Raw genomic sequence first — 25,819 nt, 5'->3', positions numbered from 1 at the left:
TCATGTGTGTACTGTGCTGTATGTAGTGTGTGTGCTCCCTGCTGCCATGTGTGTACTGTGCTGTATGTAGCGTGTGTGTGCTACCTGCTGCCATGTGTGTACTGTGCTGTATGTAGTGTGTGTGCTCCCTGCTTCCATGTGTGTACTGTGCTGTATGTAGTGTGTGTGCTCCCTGATACCACGAGTGTACTGTGCTGTATGTAGTGTGTGTGCTCCCTGCTGCCATGTGTGTACTGTGCTGTATGTAGTGTGTGTGCTCCCTGCTGCCATGTGTGTACTGTGCTGTATGTAGTGTGTGCTCCCTGCTGCCATGTGTGTACTGTGCTGTATGTAGTGTGCTCCCTACTGTGCTGTATGTAGTGTGTGCTCCCTGCTGCCATGTGTGTACTGTGCTGTATGTAGTGTGTGCTCCCTGCTGCCATATGTCTACTATGCTGTATGTAGTGTGTGTGCTCCCTGCTGCCATGTGTGCACTGTGCTGTATGTAGTGCATGTGCTCCTTGCTGTCATGTGTGTACTGTGCTGTATGTAGTGTGTGTGCTCCCTGCTGCCATGTGTGTACTGTGCTGTATGTAGTGTGTGTGTGCTACCTGCTGCCATGTGTGTACTGTGCTGTATGTAGTGTGTGTGCTCCCTGCTTCCATGTGTGTACTGTGCTGTATGTAGTGTGTGTGCTCCCTGCTTCCATGTGTGTACTGTGCTGTATGTAGTGTGTGTGCTCCCTGCTTCCATGTGTGTACTGTGCTGTATGTAGTGTGTGTGCTCCCTGCTGCCATATGTCTACTGTGCTGTATGTAGTGTGTGTGCTCCCTGCTGCCATGTGTGCACTGTGCTGTATGTAGTGCGTGTGCTCCTTGCTGTCATGTGTGTACTGTGCTGTATGTAGTGTGTGTGCTCCCTGCTGCTATGTGTGTACTGTGCTGTATGTAGTGTGTGTGTGCTACCTGCTGCCATGTGTGTATTGTGCTGTATGTAGTGTGTGTGCTCCCTGCTTCCATGTGTGTACTGTGCTGTATGTAGTGTGTGTGCTCCCTGCTGCCATGTGTGTACTGTGTTGTATGTAGTGTGTGTGCTCCCTGCTGCCATGTGTGAACTGTGCTGTATGTAGTGTGTGCTCCCTGCTTCCATGTGTGTACTGTGCTGTATGTAGTGTGTGTGCTCCCTGCTGCCATATGTCTACTGTGCTGTATGTAGTGTGTGTGCTCCCTGCTGCCATGTGTGCACTGTGCTGTATGTAGTGCGTGTGCTCCTTGCTGTCATGTGTGTACTGTGCTGTATGTAGTGTGTGTGCTCCCTGCTGCCATGTGTGTACTGTGCTGTATGTAGTGTGTGTGTGCTACCTGCTGCCATGTGTGTACTGTGCTGTATGTAGTGTGTGTGCTCCCTGCTTCCATGTGTGTACTGTGCTGTATGTAGTGTGTGTGCTCCCTGCTGCCATGTGTGTACTGTGCTGTATGTAGTGTGTGCTCCCTGCTGCCATGTGTGTACTGTGCTGTATGTAGTGTGTGAGCTCCCTGCTGCTATGTGTGCTGTGCTAATCGGGTTGGCTGGAAAGACAGAGGGGGGTCTGGCTGGAGAGACACTCAGGGATGGCTGGAGCTAAATACACACGGGGTCGGAGCCTACGGAGGGGGGCACCACACCCTATTTTGCCTCCGGGCACCTGGCATGAACTTACACCACTGATGGGCTACATTTACTAATGAAACATAACCCCTTTAGCGCTTGCTAAAGGGGTTATGCCACCTTTCTGCATTTAAAACAGTGGTAATCTAAGATTACCGCTGTTTTCACAGCATCGCTCTCCCCATTGCAGTCCCCATTGCCGGCAATGGAGACCCGGCGGTGCCTTTCCAGCTTCAGCGAAGCCTTTCAGGCACTGCCGGGTCCCCGTGTTATGCACATGTGCAGATGGACCATCGTGCATGCGCATTACACTGGAGCCCCGTTGCTGGACTTCGCGGGACCTCGCCGGAGGGGTAAGTATTAATACTAGTGACATTTTCGTTTGTATCACAGTGATACTAAAAAAATTGCCGCTGGTATTTTCGTTCATTTAGAAATGGGGCCCAATGAGAGGTACTGTAGTTGGTGAATAGTGCAATGTGATACATGGTACACAATCACTACTAATAGTGTAATCACTCACAATTCTTAGGGAAAAATTATATGTATATAAAAGGGGCGTATATTTTATAAGTTGGGGAGGAGAATTTGAGCTGATAAGGAGAGGTGAGAAGAGTGAAGCCTGTGATAGGAGAGTTACTCGTCCCTGTCACTAATCTGATTCTGTGCAGACCAGAGCTTCATGTAGACACACAGGGGTATACTTACTAAAGTGAGAGTTTTTAGAAAAGATGTTGCCCATGGCAACCAATCAGATTCTAGCTATTATCTTTTAGAAGGTGCTAGTTAAGTGTTAAGTAGAATCTGGTTGCTATGGGGAACATCTCCATTTCTAAAAACTCTCACTTTCGTAAACATACTCCATAAGGAGATAAGGGGGTGTCATGTTTCCAATGCTGCATTTTTTGGAGGCACATTCCTTCTTTTCAGTAAAATTCTTGTATACCTTTTTTTCCCATTTATCAGAATAAATATATAGCAGTATGGATTAATTCCAGAAGTATTTAAAAACAGACACGTCTCCTCCTGTCTATGTCAGCCTCTCTTCCCCGGTCTGTGTCAGTCTTTCTTCAGATCTATGGAATTCTTACCCCCATTCCTGGGTATGCCAGTCTGTCTTTCTGTCACTCCATCTGTATTTATGAATGTGCATCTATGTCTCCTCTTTGAGTGTGTCTGTCTCTCATTGTGCCCTTACTTTGTATTTCTGTGTCTCTGCATTGTTGGAAACTTTACTTTCTTTGCCCCCCATTTTGTGTCTGTCTCTCCCTTCACCCCTCTTATCATATACTGTATGTCTATAGCCAATTAGGGCCTTAGACAATGTTATATTATTAAAAGGCAACTATGATTTGCAATGTTTGCTCTTTACTTCCTATGTGTTTAGTCAGATTTTATGAGAAGTTCTGCAGGATTATCTTGCTGTGTTGATCACAAACAAACAGAATCAGCAGCACATCTGTATTTAAAAGATTGCACTAATGTTTTCTAGTAGTACTGGGGCTGCAAACTGTCCAGTGTAGGATAGGATGTAGTTTCTTAGGGCCTGATTTAGAGATGGACGATATTGCACAGCTGCAAAAAAGCGTCTATATGATCCCATCCAACTCATATGCAAATGCAGCAGGAGGTGTCTGTAGGAAATAGACACCTCTTTTCTGCATCTGTGATCTGAGGGGGCGATTCAGACCCGGACGCAATGCAGCGCACTTTCGCAGCCATCAGGGGCAGGGTATGCAAATTCCCGCAATCGCATGACAAGGCTTAAGGACGCCCTCTATGTTTTGGAGAGCGACGGCAGAGTGAACGCACGCCAGTCTAAAGACGCCCCCTTTTCCTTCGCAGCACGTCATCTCCAGGAAGTGTATGTAATATCAGTAACATCAAGAGCCATCGGAGATGTTCATAGCCCTTGAGGTAGACCCTACCCTGCCGCAAGCACTGCGATCACTGCAGGCTGAAATTCAACCAGGTGACGTGTACAGTGACGCCTCCATGCTAATTATGCACGCCCATGAAACGCCGTTAGAACACACAGGCACGCATGCGTTCACACATCCACGCCCCCATTTACATAGACCTTCCCCTGACACCATCACAAAAGGTACTATCTGTCACTCAAAGTAGCGCTCAGTCTGTGTACTTCGAGCGGCCGATTCCCGATCGCTAAGACTGGCTTGCGCACGTGCACTGCGGCTTATACGCATGCGCAGAAAAAGCAAAATCCGGCCAGCTACGAGCAAACGCTGCATTGCGTCCGGGTCTGAATGAGCTCCTGAGTGTAGATACTGCCTCGGATCACCATTGCAATGTCGAAGACTAATTTACATAATTCCATATTTACATATGCTTTATGCTGTATAATGAAGTAGCTCATGAGATTTAATAGGGCATTGGTACGTCCATTTTGTTTCTCTGTCCAAACTCACATTTAAATGGAAATTAGTGTGTGTCTTTAAGGCCGCTCCCAAGGAAAACTGTTTATCTAACACAGTGAATGAGACCTTGTCCATTTATGTATGCTTGTGATGAGAAAAATATTCAGAATAAATATGGGGCTACAGCAAGCAATGAGTATCTCTTAAAATAATTCAGTTTCGATTCTGATTGCCAAGGAGGAGCTAGCAAGAACAAGCTTTGTCTATCTGATAATGTTAGTGGGTGTATAAGGGACGTATAATCTGAATATTGTAATAGGGTATAAATATTGTGAGACAATGTCCATGGTTGTTGTTTTGCTGCTTCAACCCTGGGAGAATATGTCCCAGTTAAGGGCTTGATCTATTTATTTAATTAATTAATTAATAAAATGACAAAGTCTTAAGTAAACTGGATTGGAATATATTACTTATTATGGAACAACACCTGGTTAAAGGTAACTTAAACAGCTGGAGGCACTTGCTATTGCTTTACATCATCTACCTGTGCACCTGTCAGGTTTCCTCACTACCTCAACATTGGGAGAGGAGTGGCTGTACCTGCTGTCTGGCCAGCAGCTGGGACATCCAATCTCCAAAATCTTTGTGAGTGTGTATAATGTGTATAATGTATATATATGTATATTTCTGTGCTCCGAGATGTTATGTAAGAATGAGAGGTAACGGGTAACCGGGTGACGAGGGGGTGTAGCTAAAGTTGAACTCAGAGATTATTTTATATTGTGTGTTGTTGCATTTAAGTAATATTGCTAAAAATAGAGTTAACTGTATTAAGATGCTTTAATAATATTAGACTGTGAACTGATCACTCACTGGTCAAGGTTTATTTAATATTTGTGTAGTGAAGAATGTATGAATTATGAATGTATGAAATGTGGAGATGTACCTGTTTTTCGACAGACAGACGTGTCGCAAGAGGTAATACAAATCAGTTCTGGTATTTGCTTGGAGAAAAACAGGTGATCATAGAAAGCTTATTCTGACTATGCGTTTCTATGGTGAGTGTTAAAATTACAAGAGATGATAAAATGTGTATTCCAGTGGATGGAAATAAAAAGTGCAGCGTAAAGTAATGTTTAAGTAATTGGTATAAGTAATTCTAAATTAATTGCAGAGATCAGCCCGCGCGCTTGCATAATTCATGTCTTTAAACTCTACACTTTCTTAAACAAATGTAAGTTGTTGGGAACACAATGGCAGGCTGCAGCTGCTATTGCTATTTCTATAATTGTATCAGTAATGTTTAAAAATATTCTTAAAATCTTTAAAATAGTGTTTAGTATCTGTGAAACAAAACGCTGTCACAGTATCTGAAAAAGTACAGGCAGAGTTTACGTTATTGTTTGGCAAGAAATATTTCTTAGAAGTTCAGAATGTCCCAGACAAAAGACAGAGGGCCTGATTCAGAGCCGGACGCTATTTGCGCTCGCTCGTCCAGAAAAAGGGGCTGGCTATTTAAATTGACCGTTCGCTCTTTGCGGTCTGTTGACGCCTCTATGTCTGAGCGAGCGAGCGAACGAAATATGCGCTCACTATTTTGTAAAGACGCCCCCTGGCCGCTCGCATCATACGTCATCTCCGCTATTTATTTGATTAATCGAGTACATCGAAAGGCATCTGAACTGCTCGCAGTGCTTGTGGTTGGATTTTCCTACCGCAATCATGCGAACAGTTCAGGCTAAGAAACAACCTAGTGACGTGGTCGATGACGCTGCTTTGTTAATTATGTACACCCTTAAAACGCCCGTTTTGACCTTTTGGCACGCCGGCGTTCGGATCTCCACTCCCCATTTTCAAGCACCTTCCCCTGTTACCACCCACAAACGCCTCATTCTGTCACTCAAAATAGCAGGCATTCGCTATTTTGCGAGCACACAATTTCCGACCGCAATGAATGGTTCGCGCATGCGTATTACAACCCATACGCGTGCGCAGTTGTGCGAACATCGCTCGGAGCGAACGAGCGGCCGCTTACGAGCGGCTCTGAATCAGGCCCAGAGTTTACAAAAGGAAAAAGCTGTAAATACTGTAGATGAATAGAAATGTGTTATATTATCATTGTTACATAAACCAATAGAGAATGTTTGGAAAACAGCTAATTTTTAGAAATGTGATTTTTGAGATAAATAGTACTGATGTTATTAATGACCATAAGCCAAATGTTTAATGCTACATAATATCAGACTAAATATGTATGTTGGTTTGGTTTGGTTAATAGCGTCATTCGTGAGTGTAAGTATTTTAAGTTGAATACGGTAGAAGACCGGCAGTCAATAGAGAGCCTGACAGAGTAGATTAGCAGACACTGAACGTTTGGTGAGAAAGTTCAACCTCGCAGCTATATTCAAAATGCCATATAGTGGGGAAAACCAATAAGCAAACTATTACAATAATGACTCCATGTGTTAGATGTGTTGCATTGTCTTGCATAAGATATGGTCGAATTTTGGCTATGTTTTTTAGATGTATGTAACAGGATTTAGAGACAGATTGAATGTAAGGAACAAAGGACAGTTTATAGTCAAGAATGACAGCTAGGCAGCGAGCTTGGGAAGTGGGGTTGATTGTCGAGTTGTCAATAGTTATAGAGATATTAAGATGGTAACTATTATTGGCTGGTAGATATATAATTAATTCTGCTGTGGATATATTAATTTTTAGGTGGCGAGATGACATTCCAAGATGTAATGGTGGAGAGATAACAGTGGCACAGATGAGCGCAGTTAGTGACAAATCTGGGGAGAAAAAGGAAAATTTGAGTATCCTCTGCATACAGATGATACTGAAAACCAAAGGAGCGGATTAGTTTACTCAGAATGGAGGTAGAATCAAAAAAGGGATTATATTGTTTGTATAGGAAGAGAATGCTGTTTCTGTGGAATATTAGGAATGAGATGAGAAGAGTGTAGATACTTCATCTATATTAGAGGGGTCTAATAAATATCATCCTATATACTTCCTATGTTCAGAGCAGGATTGTAAACTTTTTTAAGGACAAACTGTTTAACTTAATCTTTCAATATTTTCAGAGTGAGAAACTGTCCGTCTGTGTAACTAGTGCGTCAGTGTGAGTTTCACTCTCTCTGTGTACCCCTCCCAGATCGAGAAATTGCACTGAGAAAAGAAAAAAAAAGTTTTGTTTCACAAGAAATGCTTTAACTATCTCAGAGCATAAGACTGAGTGCTTTATTCAGAGGCGACCGTACGGTCTACGACCGCACGGCCGCCTCGATGTTTGTCTAGTGCGCATGCGCACGAGGGAGCTGGCTCCTTCGTGCGCATGCGTGAGACCCACTACGACCGACAGCGCCGTCGTAGCGGGTCTCTTTCCAAAGGGGGCGAGCTGTCGATGTTGATTGACAGCTCGCCCCGTTTGGAAGGCGGGCCGGGGGGGTGGCAGCCCAAACAGAGGCGTTCCCATGGGAACGCCTGCCGTTTGGGGGAGGCCCCACTGACATCACTAGTGATGTCAGTGGAGAGCTTCCGGCTCTGACAGAGCCAGAAGCTCTCCTGGGCTTACAACAAGTGAGACCCTACCCTAGGGTCTCGTCGTAAGCCCCGATGGTCGCGATGGTCAAATGACCATCGCGACCATCACCCTAGCGGTCGTTAGAGCTGTGGGTGTTAGCCCACAGCCTAACGACCGAAACAGAGGCGGCCGGTCAGGATGCAAGCGGCCGCCCAGTTTCTGAGCGACCGCTTGCATCCTCCGACCGCCTCTGAATGAGGGCCTGTGTCTGTATTCTTACATCATAGGTTTATTTTGTACCTCATTCAGGGTACTAATAAAAGAAGGTTATGAGATATACTTTTTAGTAAATACGCAGTATCTATATAATGTTTTAATAAAGCAAAAGGATATATTCTGAAAACGTTTACAAACAGTTTACAATATTTGATGAATAATCTGCAATTTTTTTTGTTCTTACAGATGACACGTTCCTTATCTAACAGTGACCTGTGGTTATATTCAAAGTTATTTATAAAATTCAATAAGAGATATTAACAAACAATTATGTTTCTTTTGCAGAAGCAAGTTAAAAGTTTAATGGGACAAAATCCAATTGTATACTGATAATTTTAAATATACAGGACGTTGATTTCCACCAGCTCGAAGACATTTATATCCTTAAAGGGTGGCATTAATTGTTAAGTTGAATTGCATCTATTTGTTTTACATACTGTTATTCAGATATTTAATAATGTTCAACTTAAACATGTTCCTACAGTCAGATTTTCTCAATGGGGGATAATATGTTAAACTCATATCAATCTTACATATGTCATAATTTCAATTGTGTTACATTGATCTTCTTTATCCTCAACAGGGGGGAATATGGTTGATAATAGTTAATGGTGAGGAAAAAGGAAGACAATGAATATGTTTGCAATAATGAAAATATAAAAATATTTTTCAGTAATGGAAAGTTTCTCTTTACTGATGATAACTGTTTCAGACAGATACATAATGTTTTTTTTGGTTGCAGGATATGCATTACAGTGACTACCACATTCAACGTAGTTAGCTGGATGTAATGTACAGTATTGATTATAGCACTTGGAAGCATAGGGGTTACCGCATAGCTTCTGAGAACTACAATTTTACATGTACAAACAGTTAAAGAACTGAAAGAAGCAATATGTTTACCAAAAATAAGTTGCAGTAATTAAGTGTCAGGTACATACTAAACTGATATTATTTTTATGGATAACATATTACAGGGTAGTATGAAAGGAAATTTTAAGTACATATGATGAACCAGTTATAGAAACTCAGTTGATGTTGTTTAAGAATATCACAATTTGATCAATTAAGACAATATCAGGAAAATACTTCTCACAATGAGGTCAATGTCTGGAAATTAGAGCATTGTTACAAGAGAGGATGATAATGGGTATTTGAGTGGAATTGAAATTATTACAAGCCTTATAGAGGTTGTTCATGGGTTAGTACATTTAAGAGCTGACAATATGAATCGCATTGTACAATCTTACTGGTATGCTCGAGCCAGAGATAAAGTGAAAATGTGAATGTTTATGTAATTTGGTTGATAAATAATGTAGAGAAATGGTACCTACTAAAACATTTTCAAAGTACTATTGATAATTGGTTTTATTTAGTTACCAATGAAGAAAAAAGAAGGATTGGAGTATGTTGATTAGAAAGGAGTGGAGTATGTTGATTAAAAAGAGGATTAAAGTATGTTCTTGTTAAGGTTTTGGGATGTTTTAAAACATAGTGTTAGCATGTTCTTGGAGTTTACTGAATTTATAGCTCCGTAATGCTAAGAGAAGAGATTTTGGAGGAATTTGTATGTAAGGTATAGTTTGCTTACTGTAAGTGTTATTGAAAGTTACAGGGGAAGTTTTTCAAATAAGTGAAATGATGGGAATAGAATCAAAGTTACACACAATGGTGTTATAAAAAATAAATGAGTTAAACTTACAAAAGAGACAGGAATGGCATTGTTTGAAGGCCTACATTTGGTGCTTCATAGTAATAGAATCACACCTGAGCCTTATCTCAATCTCTCCTTATTACAATCAAGATGTGTTACTAAACCAAAGACTCATTTGAGATTACAACATGATTTGACTGTTCAATATTTTATACAATTGTCTAAGCAGCTACAACAAGAAGATTTTCAGGAAAGCTCAACAGGATATTCAACCAACATCAGCATTTGATGCAGAAGACAAAATACAGTCTAGAGACTATGATGGTATGATGAGAAGTTTGTTACATTCTGGTTCCCTTACAGATCAATGGAATGGTCCTTGACATTGCAAAGTGATGCTGACAACAGATACAGCTATAAAGGTTGCTGAGAAGGACACCTGGATCCATGGCTCGCATTAAAAAAGGTCAGAGAGAGATCGAGCTTAAAAGGGGACTTATTCTCAGACTCAAGTGCTGATATAAAGACTGTGATATAAGACTATGAGAACTCTTCAATCAAGATGGAGATTATTGCTCACAATAGACTATGATATAGACTGGTGACAAAGAAAACTTTTACATTTTTCTTAGCTGCGTGATGGAAACAATCGTGTTTATTGCAACATTGAGACTTATTTTTATTTTGGAGAGAGGGCGAGCAAGGGTTCATGGTCTGGTATGACTACACATCCAGTAGTGTGGATGATGGGGTTATTCTAAGAAGTCCTTTCCTTCCTTTTTTCTAAGCAGGGAAAATGATCGGTATCAGAAATCTGATTTATCATCTATTGAAAAGTGCATTTGCATTTACTGTACTAAACCAGAAGAAAGGTGTATACTATAGTGTATGGATATTATTCAAAAGATTATCCAATTCTAAAAAATATTCATTGATGGGTAAAGTATTAAATGCTACCATTCTTGAGTTGAAATATACTGAAAATACTAAGATAACTAACATAAAACATTTGAGAATTGTGAACAAAAATTTGAAAAAAAGAAGGAAAAGGGGTTACTGATAACTATAACTTGACAAAACCACTAGTAATTATGTTATTTTCATATGTAAGTGAACGTATTCCATTTTGTTTTAATAAGAAAGTATATGAAATGAAGCAGACTACACATCAGACCTGAATAACTACAGGAACGTTTACTAGTCCAACACAAGTAGAAAATGTTGAATCAGAATATTGTAATAAAATCTTTACTGTGTACAAACCTTAAATTCCTTGCTATAATGAACAATGTAAGGAAGATATTTAAAGAACTAGATGCTTATTATGTACAATGTATTTTTACAATGAGGCATTTGATTATACACTGCTAGGGATTAGTTCAAATAGTGAGTGTTCCAAATAGTTATACAGATCATATAGTTCAGACATGTTAGGAATGTTAGTTACTACCATGATATTTGGGTTTGATGTTATTTTCTTGTTACCAGATGATCTTTATTACCTATGAGGAAAGTATGCTTACAAATTATTGCCAATTACTTCAGAAGATATTTCCTTTTTAGGCAAACTGATACTACAATTTTATGTTATAACTCATAATAATTTGTGATAAGTTCTTTTGCAGGATGCCAGACGTTTTACAAGAGATATTGATCCAGTGAATAAAAATAAATTTCTCTGATTGATACTTCAGTGAGACATCATGTTGGAAACAACTTTGCTAACATCCTTACGTATGATAATTGGGGATATTTGTATAATCAACATGAAATTATTGAACTGGACAAATTTATTGACAATGGTACTGGACTTTATATGATAAGACATTCATATATGTTGGACATTTATTAAAAATATTCCGGAATGAACAATTACAACAACACCGCCATAATTGATTGCTTAATTGTACAGACTGGAGGATATTGTCGAACTTTTTATACAAATCTTGGAATTCAATGTTGAAGTTATTTGACTAATAATACTACAGATGAAGAAACCATTATTATCAATTGCATAAATGAGGTTTACACTATAAAAGAAGAATTTCTATGAATACATTATGATAAAGACTCTAAAGTGATTTATGATGATCATGATTAGATACTAATTTTTGATTTTCAGGTTTAGAAAAGTTTTTTTAACATATTTTATGTACAGACAAAGTTTATTCTTGAAATCTTAATCCTGATTTTTTTGTAGTTGGCCTATGCTGTATTCAGATGGCTACTTAAAAAAAAAATGAATGAAAACATACAAGAAAAAGAGATGAGATATAGCACATGTAATTAATGTGCTTATCTAAGGGTGGAGCTGTCGAAGACTAATTTACATAATTCCATATTTACATATGCTTTATGCTGTATAATGAAGTAGCTCATGAGAATTAATAGGGCATTGGTACGTCCATTTTGTTTCTCTGTCCAAACTCACATTTAAATGGAAATTAGTGTGTGTCTTTAAGGCCGCTCCCAAGGAAAACTGTTTATCTAACACAGTGAATGAGACCTTGTCCATTTATGTATGCTTGTGATGAGAAAAATATTCAGACTAAATATGGGGATACAGCAAGCAATGAGTATCTCTTAAAAGAATTCAGTTTCGATTCTAATTGTCAAGGAGGAGCTAGCAGGAACAAGCTTTGTCTATCTGATAATGTTAGTGGGTGTATAAGGGGCGTATAATCTGAATATTGTGATAGGGTATAAATATTGTGAGACAATGTCCATGGTTGTTGTTTTGCTGCTTAAACCCTGGGAGAATATGTCCCAGTTAAGGGCTTGATCTATTTATTTAATTAATTAATAAAATGACAAATTCTTAAGTATACTGGATTGGAATATATTACTTATTATGGAACAACACCTGGTTAACGGTAACTTAAACAGCAACCATCAGGACCATCGGTCAAAATGGTTGCTCCTTTGGCCAGACTGAACAGCTGAAGCTTATGCAGCCTGGCTGGTTCCTGGCAGCTTGCGAGAAAATCTGCATCCACCGACGTAGACCCTGGCCTCATCCCTCCTGGAAAATGGGGTAACACGTTCCCATTTCTGAGAACACTGACCAGCCCGCTCCACCCCCCAAATGCTGCAGTATGTCAGTCATGCTGGGGCTTGGGGGATCATCGAGCAAAATCGCAGGATCCATTTGGCACATGTGCTGACCCCAAAATAACAAGAGATATGGTAAGAACTTACCTTTGTTATCTCTGTTTCTACGAAGTCCATAGGGTCCACAGGGTTGACCTTGGGGTATAGGTTGGGAACCAAATCCGGGCACCACGCAGTTAAAGCTTTTAGCTCCTAGGATGCACTTGGGTCCACTCTCCCTATAACCCCGCCCCCCAGCCAGAGGCACCTCAGATTGTAAGTAGCCAAAGGCCGGAGGAGGAGAGAAAAAGAGAGAGAAAACTGGAACACTCTAGAACCATACTCACAGAAAAGGAGACGGGAAGCCGGTGACCAGTAACACAGCCCATATGAAGCCAGGTGCGTCAGGGCGGGCGCCCTGTGGACCCTATGGACTTCGTAGAAACAGAGATAACAAAGGTAAGTTCTTACCATATCTCTTGTTTTCTACTTCAGGGTCCATAGGGGGTCCACAGGGTTGACCTTGGGGATGTCCCAAAGCAGTTCAACCAAGGGTGGGGACGCTCCTGTGCTGAGAGGAGAATCCGTCGCCAAAAAGGAAGCATCCTGAGAGGCAAAGGAAACCAATGCCTAGAACCTTAAAAAGGTATGGACAGAAGACCACGTGGACACCTAGTAAGGCAAAACAGCCGAGGCGCCACGACGAGCCGCCCACGAGGGTTACACGGCCCGAGAAAAAAACAAGCCTCAACGACAGAAATGCCCACCCATGGGTAGGCCCCTGAGGAAGACATACGAGGCCATCCAGTCAACATTTCATTATAGGCCGGCCATCGTTTCCTGTTAAAACCAGAAACCGCAGACCACCAATAAGGAGTCCGCTTACCATAAGGAACTTGAACGGATCACATAAAGCCAAAGAGGCCGGACCACAGTCCATGAGGCCACAACAGCCGAGAGGACTGGGAACTGAATGGCCATACCATAAGTTCCAGAATAATATGGAACCTAAAAACCACTTTAAGAAGAAACACAGGGCGAGAGCAACTCACACCCTGACATGATGCCCTCCAGAAGAGGGAGCCACATGAGAACGCTCCCCATTCAGACACTCTCCTGGTTGATTTAAACACCCTGAGAGAGAGAGAGAGAGCTTAAACAATAGACCATGTAATGGCTATCACAACCAGCGGTTCCATTGACTGTCCCCGGAGGGAACAAAGAACCACTACTAACTCCCCAGGAGTCCCTAGGGAGGACAAGTGGAGACATAATCCAGAAAACACTCCAAAGGATGAACTGGATATCAGAGCGGAGCAATTCCATATCTTAACCATACCGACAGTGTAGAGATCCGCACTGTCAGGAAGGCCAAGACCAAGGGTGAAACCCAAGCCAGCTGGAAGGAATGCCAGAATATCTGGAAATCCTGGACACCGGAGGATCGTATCGACAGGTACGATACCATAAGAATTATGTATGCCACAGTCCGTGGCAGATCCCAGCAAAGTCTGGCCTATCTGCTCTAAACATCTCAATGAAGACAGAGCCAGGGAAGCCCGAGGACCACAGTAGGGGCGCAGTTAAAGACAAGCGATCCAGATCCAGGGAAAAACAAGGACCCTGAGACAACAGGTCCAGATAGTGAAGCAGTAGGAACGGAGCATCGAGGAGGAGACTCCGAAAATCTTAGTACCAGTGATGTCTGGGACGACCTGGAGCCCCCAGAAGGAAAGCCCCTCCGTCTCGAATTAAACTTCCGAAGACCTCGAGGAAGAAGGGAGACCGGAGGACACAGGTACACAAAGTGGAAGGACCACTTCACTGACAAAGAGTCACTGAAGGTAGCTTCAGTACTCCTAGAGCTGGACTGTAACACCGGTAATGTGTGATCGAGTCAGAAGGCCATGGGGATCAATCCCCTCAGGGAGGCCCCCTCTGCTCACCAGGAGTTGAAACCTCTCTTGGAGAAGAGACTAGTCCCCGGGATGCACGCCGTGACGGCTGAGGAAGCCCGCTTCCCAATGGAGAGCTCCGGGAATAAACACCGCAGAGTTGGCCAGGAGAAGACCCTTGGACTATGTCAGAATGGGTGACATTCCTAACATTGCCACCCAACTACCAGTGTTGCCTAGATGGAAGCCACTGTTGTGACACTGTCGGACTGAACCTATTCAGGTTAACCGTGACAAATGGGTTAGGCCAGAGTGAAAGTCCAAGACAGCTTAAAGTATCAACAAGTTAAGTGGCAGGGCAGAAGCGACAGACGTCCAACTGCCCCGAAATGAATGCGGACCAGACACTGTCTTTAGCAAAGAACACCCTGGACGAGATGGCCATAGCCACCCGGACAGAGACCAACTCGCCTCCGTAGAAAGTATCATGGTTCGAACAGCGATCCGATGGAAAAAACTCGATCCATCTGGAGGGGAGTCAATTATGGCAAGGCCTGGAATGGAACTGAGCACATTCCACCCTACCAAAAGGTAGACACTCTGGTAGACCGCGCATCACAAAGAGTAATGACATATGTCGACTGCGTAGATATCCGCACACTCGAAGTTGAAGAGTGGAGATCTTGTCTTACGCCAGAAAAATTCTCAGATTCTGAGAATCCAGCAGTGCTCCCAGATGAAGAAAACCCTGTGAGGGATGCAGGGAGGACTTTTCTGTGACGAGAAGAAGCCCCGGTTATCCTGACCTGGCGGTAAAGTACCTTGGTGATCCTGCTAAAAGTAGGAGACCGTCCAGAGAAAGGAGCATTCGGATACACTGAACAGGTGAACTGTCAGAAAATCCATAAAGCTGGTAAACCCCGGTGGAGTTGAGGACAGCCCCAAAAGGCAGAGCCCGAAACTTACAAGTGTTGCTGTGGCACAGCAAACCTGAACCCATGCTGATGAGAGGGCTCTGTATGTACCCGTAGGTACGTATCCTGAATACTCGGATATACCATAAAATCCCCAGGTTCCAAACATCGGATGATGGAGCATGGACGATTCCACCTGAGTCAAGGCACCGTTGGAATCTGATTCAGGGATTTGAGACAGAGTATAGGCAAAGGAGGACCAGTCGGTCACCGCCCCAAAAAGAAAGTAGAACAACCAGTCCCTCACTGAGATAGTGAGGTTGGCCGAAATAGCTCTGCTTACCACAAAGACTGTATAGCTTTCTGGGATTGTAAGGCCCTGATCAGTTCTGAAGAAGGGCCCGTGTAACAATGCCTGTGAGGAGGCTGCATGAGCAATGAGAGGCCGTTGAGAATCAGTACCTCACTCTGGAAATTCCCCAGATGTAGACCTGTCCCGTCAGGCTGAGGGTATATCCTCAGGTGTAGAAACAGGGTCGTCCGGAAGTCCAGGACTGCTCGGTACTGGATACGGTGGCCCCCGTGGAGGCCGACAGCCTAGGAAAAAACAGGCCTTTAGGCTGACCCTGAGGACAAAAAGACTTAACAGAGTTAGTCCGAATGTAGTGGGAGTAGCTAAAGACGGTATCTCCCCATTAGTGATACTGCCAATGATGCAACGATCTTGACAAGGTCAGGACCAAACAAGAACTTCCCCCTGGAAGGAGTGTGCACCTCTGCTTTCCCATAACGCAGCCATAGGGTACTGCGGCGGATACAGACGCCGCCGAAACCCTGAAAGTTAGAAGACCGGCATCCCATGAGGTAATCCCACATATGACCACTGCATATTTTGTGAGCGGCAAAAAGATATTTGAACCTCAGACGTGTTGGAGGGGAAAAACGTCACAAAAGCATCACCATGCGATGGCCATGGTAGGACGGGCAACAGGCCCTGAAAACTTGAGTACATTGATTTCAGGCAAAGTTACCACCTACGGATCCGTAAAATTCGTCCAGGCCGGGATGGGAGGCGTATCAATGCCCGTAACCCGATGATTAACATACAAATCCATCCCAGAAGGGGATTTCCATTACTTGTGAGGACCCTCAGGGAATGGGAAACAGGAGGCCTTTGTGACTCCTCGTATCTGGGGACAGCCAGACTCCCGCTATGAGATCCACCCGCTGGGCAGAAAACGGGAGATGTATGATACTGGTGCAGGATCGACATTCTCTATATCCAGAATGAGCCTGGCTACCAGCCCCAAAGCAGGGATAATAATACTTGAGATCGGCTCCCCCCCATGTGAGAGGGAAAGAGCCGAATATACCATCCAGTTCACGGCAGAGCCACTGGTCAGTAACCACAGGGCGTATATCACGCCAATTAGTATTTCGTATAAAACGACATCCACCAGGGTGGCCGTTGTGGTAATCCCTGCAAGGGGAATGACAGACCGATGTGGTATCGGAGGTAATTCATGTACTGTGAAAAACCCCGGCAGGGAGCGATAGTCTGTGACACAGGGGTAAATTGCAAGAAATTGCGAGATACCCCGAGTTCAAAAGGGCAGTATGGTGAAGTAACTCCCAGCGAGTGACGACAATGGGGCCCGCCCGGCGATCCTCAAAGGAGAGGATCCTGAGAAACAACGCCCTTTAAGGGGGTCGTGCAAGGGGCCCGGCACCAGATGGTGCCGCATACGTAAACCTTTCTGAGTTAAAATCCTCCGCACTAATTCCTGCAGGCTATGACTTGCAGGATAGCAATAATGGGTGCAGTATCGTGTGCAATCTCCTGGTCAGATATATCTGACTATCTTGACGGAAATATTAAGCAGCGCCATACCGGTCCTGACTGACGCTAAGATTAGCTGCAGGAACCCATTATCAGCGTACGCAACTCACAGTTCCATCTAAAATATGGCAACGTGCAGCACGCAACAGTATGTGACAAACCTCACAGATATTAACAAATATATATATGTGAGGTCTCAGAACCACCCCAGGTACACCTGTATTAGGGCAGATAAAGAAAAGGGATAGATATACACTGACAGGTGAGAGAAAAAGCAGACAGTCAGCACTAGCATAAGTCACATACAATGCAGAAAAATATATATACATACATAAGCATGACATATAATATACTGCACAATGTCGCTACATTCAACTGCCCAGATTCAGTGTCTGGGAAGGCTATAGCGCTGTGTACACTCACCCAAAATGGCCAGGTACGCAGGGGGACTGGGCTCACTGACATCCTAAGAGTTCTGCAGCACCACAGAGAGAAAATGGCCGCTGGAGACCTCAGAAGAAGCGTGGCCCGCGGAGGAAGCAGCTCAGCGACGCCAGACTGTATTATTGAAAGGCGCGCTGAGCTGAGGGGAGGAGCCGCTAGACAGGGAAGGCTTCCTCCCCTGGCTAGCAATTAACCCCCCGGGATGCCGGCTCCCGCTGCCGCTATAATCCCTGGTGGGCTGTGGACACGCGGGGTATGCCTCCATGGAGGGGGAGCCCGCCGCCACCGCTAGCGCCTCCGGTCTGTCCCCAGAGACCGGAGGCATAAGGCTGCATGTACACGCGGGTCACCGCAAGCGGTGACCACGCGACTTACCTGTCCCCGTCGATCCGGCAGCAGCCCAGGGATTCCTCCAGAGCCCGGCTAGTACAGACTCTGGGGTCCCGCTGCGATCCCCAGATCTGTACTGGCGTCGCAGCGCCGGCGGGGTGTAGGAGCGGCAGCTCAGACGTCCATTGGACAGTCTGATGCTGCCGCTCTGAAGAGTAGTAAAAAAATAATAAAATAAAACTCTTTTAAGCTTAGGGGCTGCTAAGCAGCCCCCCTGCAGTAACGGTGACCCGACTCCGGCCGGGCACCAACTTAAACTGAGGTGCCTCTGGCTGGGGGGCGGGGTTATAGGGAGAGTGGACCCAAGTGCATCCTGGGAGCTAAAAGCTTTAACTGCGTGGTGCCCGGATTTGGTTCCCAACCTATACCCCAAGGTCAACCCTGTGGACCCCCTATGGACCCTGAAGTAGAAATCGAAGATATACACAAATATACTCTACAACTTAACACTATAACTATTTAGTCTCACCTCTGGGGCAATGTACCCTCGTGTTCCAACGTAACCGGACACTCCATGAATGTTATTTATTGCCAGCCCAAAGTCGGCTATTTTAATATGGCCGGCATCATCAATCAGGATGTTTTCTGGTTTTATATCTCTGTAAAAGGGACATTTTGCACTTTTTTAATTAAGGACTTGTTTGAGCATAGGCAGTATATGATATGCATTCTAAGCATCTGAATAAACTAATGCTAATGCAGGAAATGCGCCTCCCAGAGGACAAAGGCCTTTTGCACATGGCTGGATCATGGCGGTCCTCTATTATATGGACAGTACCAAGGACCATAAAGTAGGTGGACACCTTCATGTGTGGTTGGTGAGGGGAGTGTAAAGGTGTAAGCAGCACAGGTCTGTATTATGAGCCCGAGTCTGACGCAGCCACGTCTGTTTCTGCATCTTTTGTGGGTGGTACGTCTGTGACTTTATGCAATTCTGGCTACAAAGCCCTTTGCTGGTGTTCATCAGTGTGTTGAAATGCCCAAGGACTGAGAGGCCCATGTTCAGCGTCTGCAAATGCTGGAATACCACATGGTGCATCTTTATATGCACCATGGAAACTTGCACCAGTCCTATGGTAAGTGCAGATTTTCAGCCTTAGTATGGGGTCCAATGTGAGCAATTAAGTGTCAGTGTATGCAAACACTTCAGTGGCACTATCATAACACCTGTTGGTTTTGTGGTCGATTTCAGTTCGATTTTTAATCCGACTGTTAGTAAGTGAGGAGATCAAGTAGTGGTCGATATGAGAGTATTAATGTTTGGTCGCTGTTCGATTTTAGTCAGGATTCACTTTTATATCAGATTTTGCCTTTAGTAAATCCCCAATTTGCAAAATCGAATTAAAAAATCAACTACAAATACACCAAAATGGCAAAATTGACCTTTAGTAAATATACCCCAACAACTTTAAGGGTCATATGATCGTCCGATTTGCCAAAAGTACAGGCTCCTGCTGCAAAATTGCCAAAGACGCTGCACTTAATCATGACAAAGTGATTGACAGGAAATGCCGTTTGTGGGTGGTGATGGGGGGGACGCAGGTGCGCCAGTGCCTTTCAACACCGTTGCATGGGCGTGCATTAGCCGCCTGCGGTGTCATAGCATACGCAGAAGTCATTAATTCCTGAGTGAGGACTGACCTGCCTGTACTGTGCTTATGGGTCTGAAGTTACTGATTGTTTCGCTATGTTGCTAAGTATACGGATGTGAGTAAGGGGAAGTGGGCGTCTTTATGTCAGGCTGTGATCGCAATGCAAATGCAAACATTTACATAGCACAGCTGATATTAGCAACTACGTTGCGTGCGTATAAGCAGAATAGCGATCCGTAGTGAATCAGGCCCTCTGATCATGGGCACAAACAGCGAGTACTGGTAAACAGCGTCTGCGCATATATTGAAATTGTTGCATAGCTCTGTCCTATTCTGTGTCGGATGGAACTTGGCTGGATCTGTCTTACCGTAAAAAAGGGTGTTTCGGGTGGTAACTATGTGATCGCATGTGACCTGACCACCCTTACTTGTAGGAGTGCTGTGGGCATGTAGCTAAAGCTCCATGCTATTCTGCTAGGGAAGCTGGCCTCTGACGGATCTCTGGGCCTGATTCAGCAAGGAACGCAAGTGAGAGTACGCACGCACTCGGCTGCTGTGTGTATATGCTAATTAATGCATATGCATGGCAACCGCAGCATAAAATGCAGGCGACCAGCACTACACAATGCCACCCACTTCCCTTTACTCAATGCATGAGTAGTCTGAAAAACAGCGTAAACATCGCTAACATCGCGAACCATCGGAACCATATGCACAATAGAGGTTGACCTGATGTCGTGCAGGATTTTGGTCACTTCCTGCGTGCATCGAGTCGTCTGGCTACATATGCCACAGCACTGCCTTAATTATGCACGCCCCTATAACGGAGTCCCAACGCACAGGCACGCCTGCGTTCGTCCAACCACCTTCACGGGGTCACTCCCCACAAACGGCACTTCCTGTCATTCAATATCGGAAAGGTCTGCGTACCCTTACCTGATCGCACTGGTTAGTTCACGCACGCGCAGTGCGATTCATATGCATGCGCAGTGTAAAAACCTTGGCCGAGTGCATGCGTTCTCTCACTTGCGTTCCTTGCTGAATCAGGCCCTCTTAACCTTAGCATGGAGCAGCTGCAATAACAGATACTAATGATGACGTCTGCAGCAGCCAGTGTAAGGTCAGCGGGCAGCACATGTTTCCGCTTGCATTGGCCCTACGGATTCCCACAATAGCGTAAGGCTTCCGCAGCTGCAGCCACTTTGCATGTGACTCAGAAGCAGCCCCAATGTGTTAGGGAGACTTTTAAACAATATATTTTTAACACTAGAAGTGACATTCCTTCTGTTTATTAAAATGGGAGAATGAATGTACTGTACATACCGATGTATGAAGCCCCTCAGATGTAGATACTGGAGACCAGAGACCATCTCCGCAGCGTAGAATCTGTGACAGAAGATATGTGCATTAATATTTCAGATACAAAATTAGTCATGTACATTTAAGTTATATCTCATTTACAGGTCAATTGGGAAGGTTTAAGCAATCCTGAGGACCAGTGTCAGCTTCTGCCTTCCATTACTGGGGGGGGGTTTGTCTGAAATGTGCGCATATGCGGGTTCGCAATCCACACATGTGCCCAAATCAACACCCAGGCTTCTACGGACTGTATCAGCTGCAGCCCCTAGAAGCCAGATAGGACTGTCTTACACTACAGCAGGGGAGTGGTTTCCCATTGGGAGCGCTGCCTCTGCTAATTGCAGTCTGGACTGCTAGTCACAGGAGCAGAAAACACCTCCCGCTGAGATTGCATGTTCAGCTTTGATTAGCAGGGAGTGCTTCCGGCCACTGCTAGACAGACCCTGTGAGTGGTGGAATTTACTGTGGGCTGCAGTCCTGCATGCCCCTAGGTAAAATCTGCCAATGCTGAGGACTGTTACACAAATCTGCACTAATATCTTCTCAATAACTCACACCTACTGGATTTATTATTCTCACACATAGAAGGTGATCAAGAGTAAGGACATATAGGAGCCAATTTATCATTCTATATTTGCGGATATAGCTCCGAAAACACCCATTTTCGGGGGTTAACCGCAAATATTAAGTTTCCCCTGGATTTATGAAAGAGGAACCGCAGGAGGTATCTCCAATACCTGTTGCGATCCCTCCATTCCCGCAGGCAGCCACATCCCCCATAGGTTTCTATGGGGGATGCGATGCTGCCAAATTTACCAACATCTGGAATGTGATGCATTCCAGATATTGGCCCTTGCAGTGGCAAACGCAGGATTTCCAGAGGGGGGTTTCCAAATGCTTAATTTTAGAGCTAGTGTGGCCTGTCAATGAAGAGGGTATAATTAGTACTTAACCAGCTTTAATAAGCGTCATACAAAGTGCAGTGTGTAATAATTCCAGCATATACAGGACCAGTGATCACAGTAACCCATTAGATGCGCCAGTAGGCCATCCTGCCTGAGCTGGATGTTTTTATTTTAGATGTGGGCACCATTCCAGACTATTGGAGTAAGGCAGACGGAAACTCCCCCTGCGTTTGCCTATGCCTTGCAGCTAACGCCAGCTGAAGATGGCATTAGCCGCTGTAGCCTATGGGCTATACTGCGCATAATTAGCCGGCGGAGGGTTTCTCTGGAACTCTCCCTGGCAACGGTGGCCGTGCATGTGCAGTCAGCATGACAGCACATGCACAGCAGCCCCGGCAGCTCTCCAGGCACATTGCAGGGATGGGCTCCTTTCGGAAGCCCCTGTCTCTGCATGTGCCGGATGATACATCCAGGTGCTATGATCGCATCTTGCATTGCGATCATGGGCGGTAATGCCAGGCCCAGATCGCATTGCAAATGCAATCATTAATAAATGGGGGTCGTATTGATAAAGCCATTTGGGTCAAGAGCAGTATGGAGTGGTGAGAGAGTGAGAAGGCTACAGAACAGGGAAAGGAAGACAAAGAAAGAGCCAAAGAGACAAAATAAAAGCTGACTAACGAGTGGAGAGGGGAGAAAACAATTTGGTAATCAGTGGGGACAGTGCTGCAAATATAATGGTGTTAGTAGTCTGACAACTGTTCTTCCAGTGCAATGTATTACTATAATGCATCTCATTCTCACACTGCAATCTCCTATGTCTAAGATTTTCTCTCACACACAATTACTCTGAGCATCATGTCTGCTCATTGATAGATCTTACGTTGCAGCGTTGATCTCAAGGCAGCCTCTTCGGCACAGGAGCTGATGTAAGTCTCCTCTGCTGGCGTACTCCATCACAAAACCAAAGATGTTCTATCAGAGGACACAGACAGTAGAGTCACATATTTGCTATTGAGTCTAGCACAGTGTTCCCTCTTACAGTATCCTGGTCTGGTGCTCAAAATCTACAACAGTCACAATAATCACCAATCTCTTTTACAGAGTGACAAATACTCTATCCCATTATAAATGTGTGGGGAAATGATTTTAAAGCAAGCTGTAAAAATGTATTAGCCATTATTAGCACGCACCAGAAACGGTCACAACATGCCTGTGTTTTTAGCCGACACACCCCGTTACCACCCCCAAACGCATCCTAACTGTCAGTCACACTGCGAACGATTACGATGAGGGACCTTTACTTATATACAGTGTGACCCAGATGCATGTACAGATGGCCGATAATCATTCATCTGGTTACATCTCTGGTTCAGGCCCTAAGCACAGCTGCCTGACATTAACGTTTTCCAAAATATGGCTGCATAATATGTTTGTTCGTCTCCTTTAATGATAATGCAAGATATTAGGCCTGCTACAGAGATGGAAGTAAATCTGGAGTATGTAATAATAATAATAATAATAAAGTTATTTATATAGCGCTTTTCTCCTAAAAGGACTCAAAGTGTTTTACATTTGCCTTTACAGCGCAAAAATACAAAATAAGCTTAACAAGGGACCTTAGTGAAATGCTTGGGTGAATAGGTGAATCTTCAGACTAATTTTGAAGGACTTTAGAGAGGAGACCTATCGAACTGTGCGGGGAAGCGAGTTCCATAAAGTCGGAGCCACAAAGCTGAAAACTCGATCCCCAGATGAATTCCCAGGAGATTCTAGGTACTGTTAATAGTCCTTCATCAATGGATCGCAGTAATCGAGTGGTTCCCACATTGCGTGCACGGAAAAATGTGTATATACGCCTATATGCAGAGATATACTTGTGATGTTACCACCCTCTGTGTATGCTGGGTTTGCTGCTAGTCATCATCCTCAATGCACACTTGCACCAGTCCTATACTAGGGGCAAAACATATGCCTGGAAACATGCACCTTGCGCTTATGCCCAGCTCAGTACAAGCTGCAGTTGCAATGATACGTCCTCATTGACCATTACAGCCCAGTTACATCTCCTGAGATGTAAGTGTAAGAGTGAATGAAACGCATAATGCTCTGCATCACCTGTATAGTACCTGTGTGCACTCAGTATTGGAGCAGCGCAGTGTGTAATACCACAGGATACACTGAGCAAACAGATCTATCATCACCTCTGCACCTGCCCCATTATAAGGAAAGAGGAAGTTTCCTATGTACAAGTTATATGTATGCACTGTACTGAGCATAATTACTATAACTGAAATCCATAATGATACATACAGGGATAAGGCCAGCCTTATGCCCTCTATAAAGCCCTTTGTCTTCCATTCAAATGTAGGTAACAGCTCCAAGCTTGCCGCATCAGCTCTTGTTATAGTCATTCAACCACATAACTGGTGTGGTCACATATGATGTCGCCGCAGCCAGATGGTCTTTACTGATACAGTCACATTCCATGTAACTACACCCACCTTCCCCACTCCCTGGTGTTTTAGAAGGAAATCAGTTTTGTACATTTGTAGTGTCATATGGACACTGGTGGGTCGGTGATCTATTCCCACTAGGGGGTGGGTGAGTAATGCCACTGGTGATCTATTACCACTAGGGGGTGGGTGAGTAATGCCACTGGTGATCTATTACCACTAGGGGGTGGGTGAGTAATGCCACTAGTGATCTATTACCACTTGGGAATCTCTTTCCACTTGGGGATCTATTGCCAATGGGCGTTGTAGGGTGATGTTACAATGGACACAGGGGGGGACACCACCTAGGTGCATTTTTTGTTTAATAAGATAGTTAACTACATTTATAAAAATATGATCTTGACTTAATCAAATCATTAAAACATCAACAATTTTTGATTACGAGTTTTCAAAAAAAAATATTTGTCAGTTGTGAAGTGTCAGGCTTGAAAAATAGCCCTAGAAATACACCTATAGTACAGGTTGGGTCTCCCATATCCAAAATGCTTGGGACCAGGGGTATTATGGATATCGGAATATTCAGTATTTTGGAATAATTGCATACTATGATGAAATATATTGGGAATAGGACCCAAATCTAAAACACAGAATGCATTTATGTATTATATACACCTTATACACACAGCCTGCAGGTAATTTTATACAATATTTTCAATACTTTTGTGGCTCAAACACAGTTTGTGTACATACATGAATTTTATTTATGTTTCATATACACCCTATACACAAACAAACAAAAATGGCAGCTGCTCAATCAATCTAGCAGTACTAATCAGGTGCATGAAAGGGGTCATACTAAGTAGAAAAAGGAGGGGGGTTTAACCCCCTATTGTTCCTCAGCACACTGAATAATACCTGCAACAATATATGAAGACTATATGGTCATAGAAATTCAGAGTTATTAGTTGCATGCATTTGCAAATACATGGGAGGCTGCTAGGTCACGTCACGGCTTCTCTGTTACTAGCAGCCCCTAACACTAAGGGGTTCACGTCCGAGGCGCAGTGCATGCAACTAATATCTCTGAATTTCTATGACCATATAGTCTTCATATATTGTTGCAGGTATTATTCAATGTGCTGAGGAACAATAGGGGGTTAAACCCCCCTCCTTTTTCTACCTTATACACAAAGCCTGAAGGTAATTTTATACAAAAGTTTTAATAATTTGTGCTTTAAACAAAGTTTGTGTACATTGAACCATCAAAAAAACAAAGGTTTTACTATCTCAGTCATGCTAAAAATATTCCGTATATCGGAATATTCCGTATTTCGGAATATTTGGATATGGGAGACTCAACCTGTACCTAGTTACACATTATGGGAGTCACTAAAATCTGGGAAGACAAAAATGTCATGCAGTTTTCAATTGGCATATCCTCATGACATGACTTGTACCTGCTCCATTGTGT

At 43.8% G+C, this 25,819-nt stretch overlaps 1 protein-coding gene across 1 annotated transcript in view; it reads right to left on the bottom strand.

Moving 5' to 3' along the window:
• The window catches only part of LOC148519877 (protein kinase C delta type-like), a 55,049-nt gene that overhangs the window by 6,901 nt on the left and 22,329 nt on the right, over window positions 1-25,819 (bottom strand). Inside the window, exons 4-6 of the mRNA XM_088475824.1 lie at window positions 22,776-22,867; window positions 20,952-21,014; window positions 18,506-18,635 (exon numbers count right to left, since the gene is read on the bottom strand). Coding sequence (XP_088331950.1) covers window positions 18,506-18,635; window positions 20,952-21,014; window positions 22,776-22,867 — 285 coding nt within the window. The remainder of the gene's footprint in view (window positions 1-18,505; window positions 18,636-20,951; window positions 21,015-22,775; window positions 22,868-25,819) is intronic.

This window comes from Taudactylus pleione, unplaced genomic scaffold (genome assembly GCF_031769625.1).
Source record: "Taudactylus pleione unplaced genomic scaffold, aTauple2 ptg000179l, whole genome shotgun sequence".
Taxonomy (NCBI): domain Eukaryota; kingdom Metazoa; phylum Chordata; class Amphibia; order Anura; family Myobatrachidae; genus Taudactylus; species Taudactylus pleione.
Note: the sequence above shows the minus strand (reverse complement) of the source record. Positions and strands in the feature narration are given on the sequence as shown.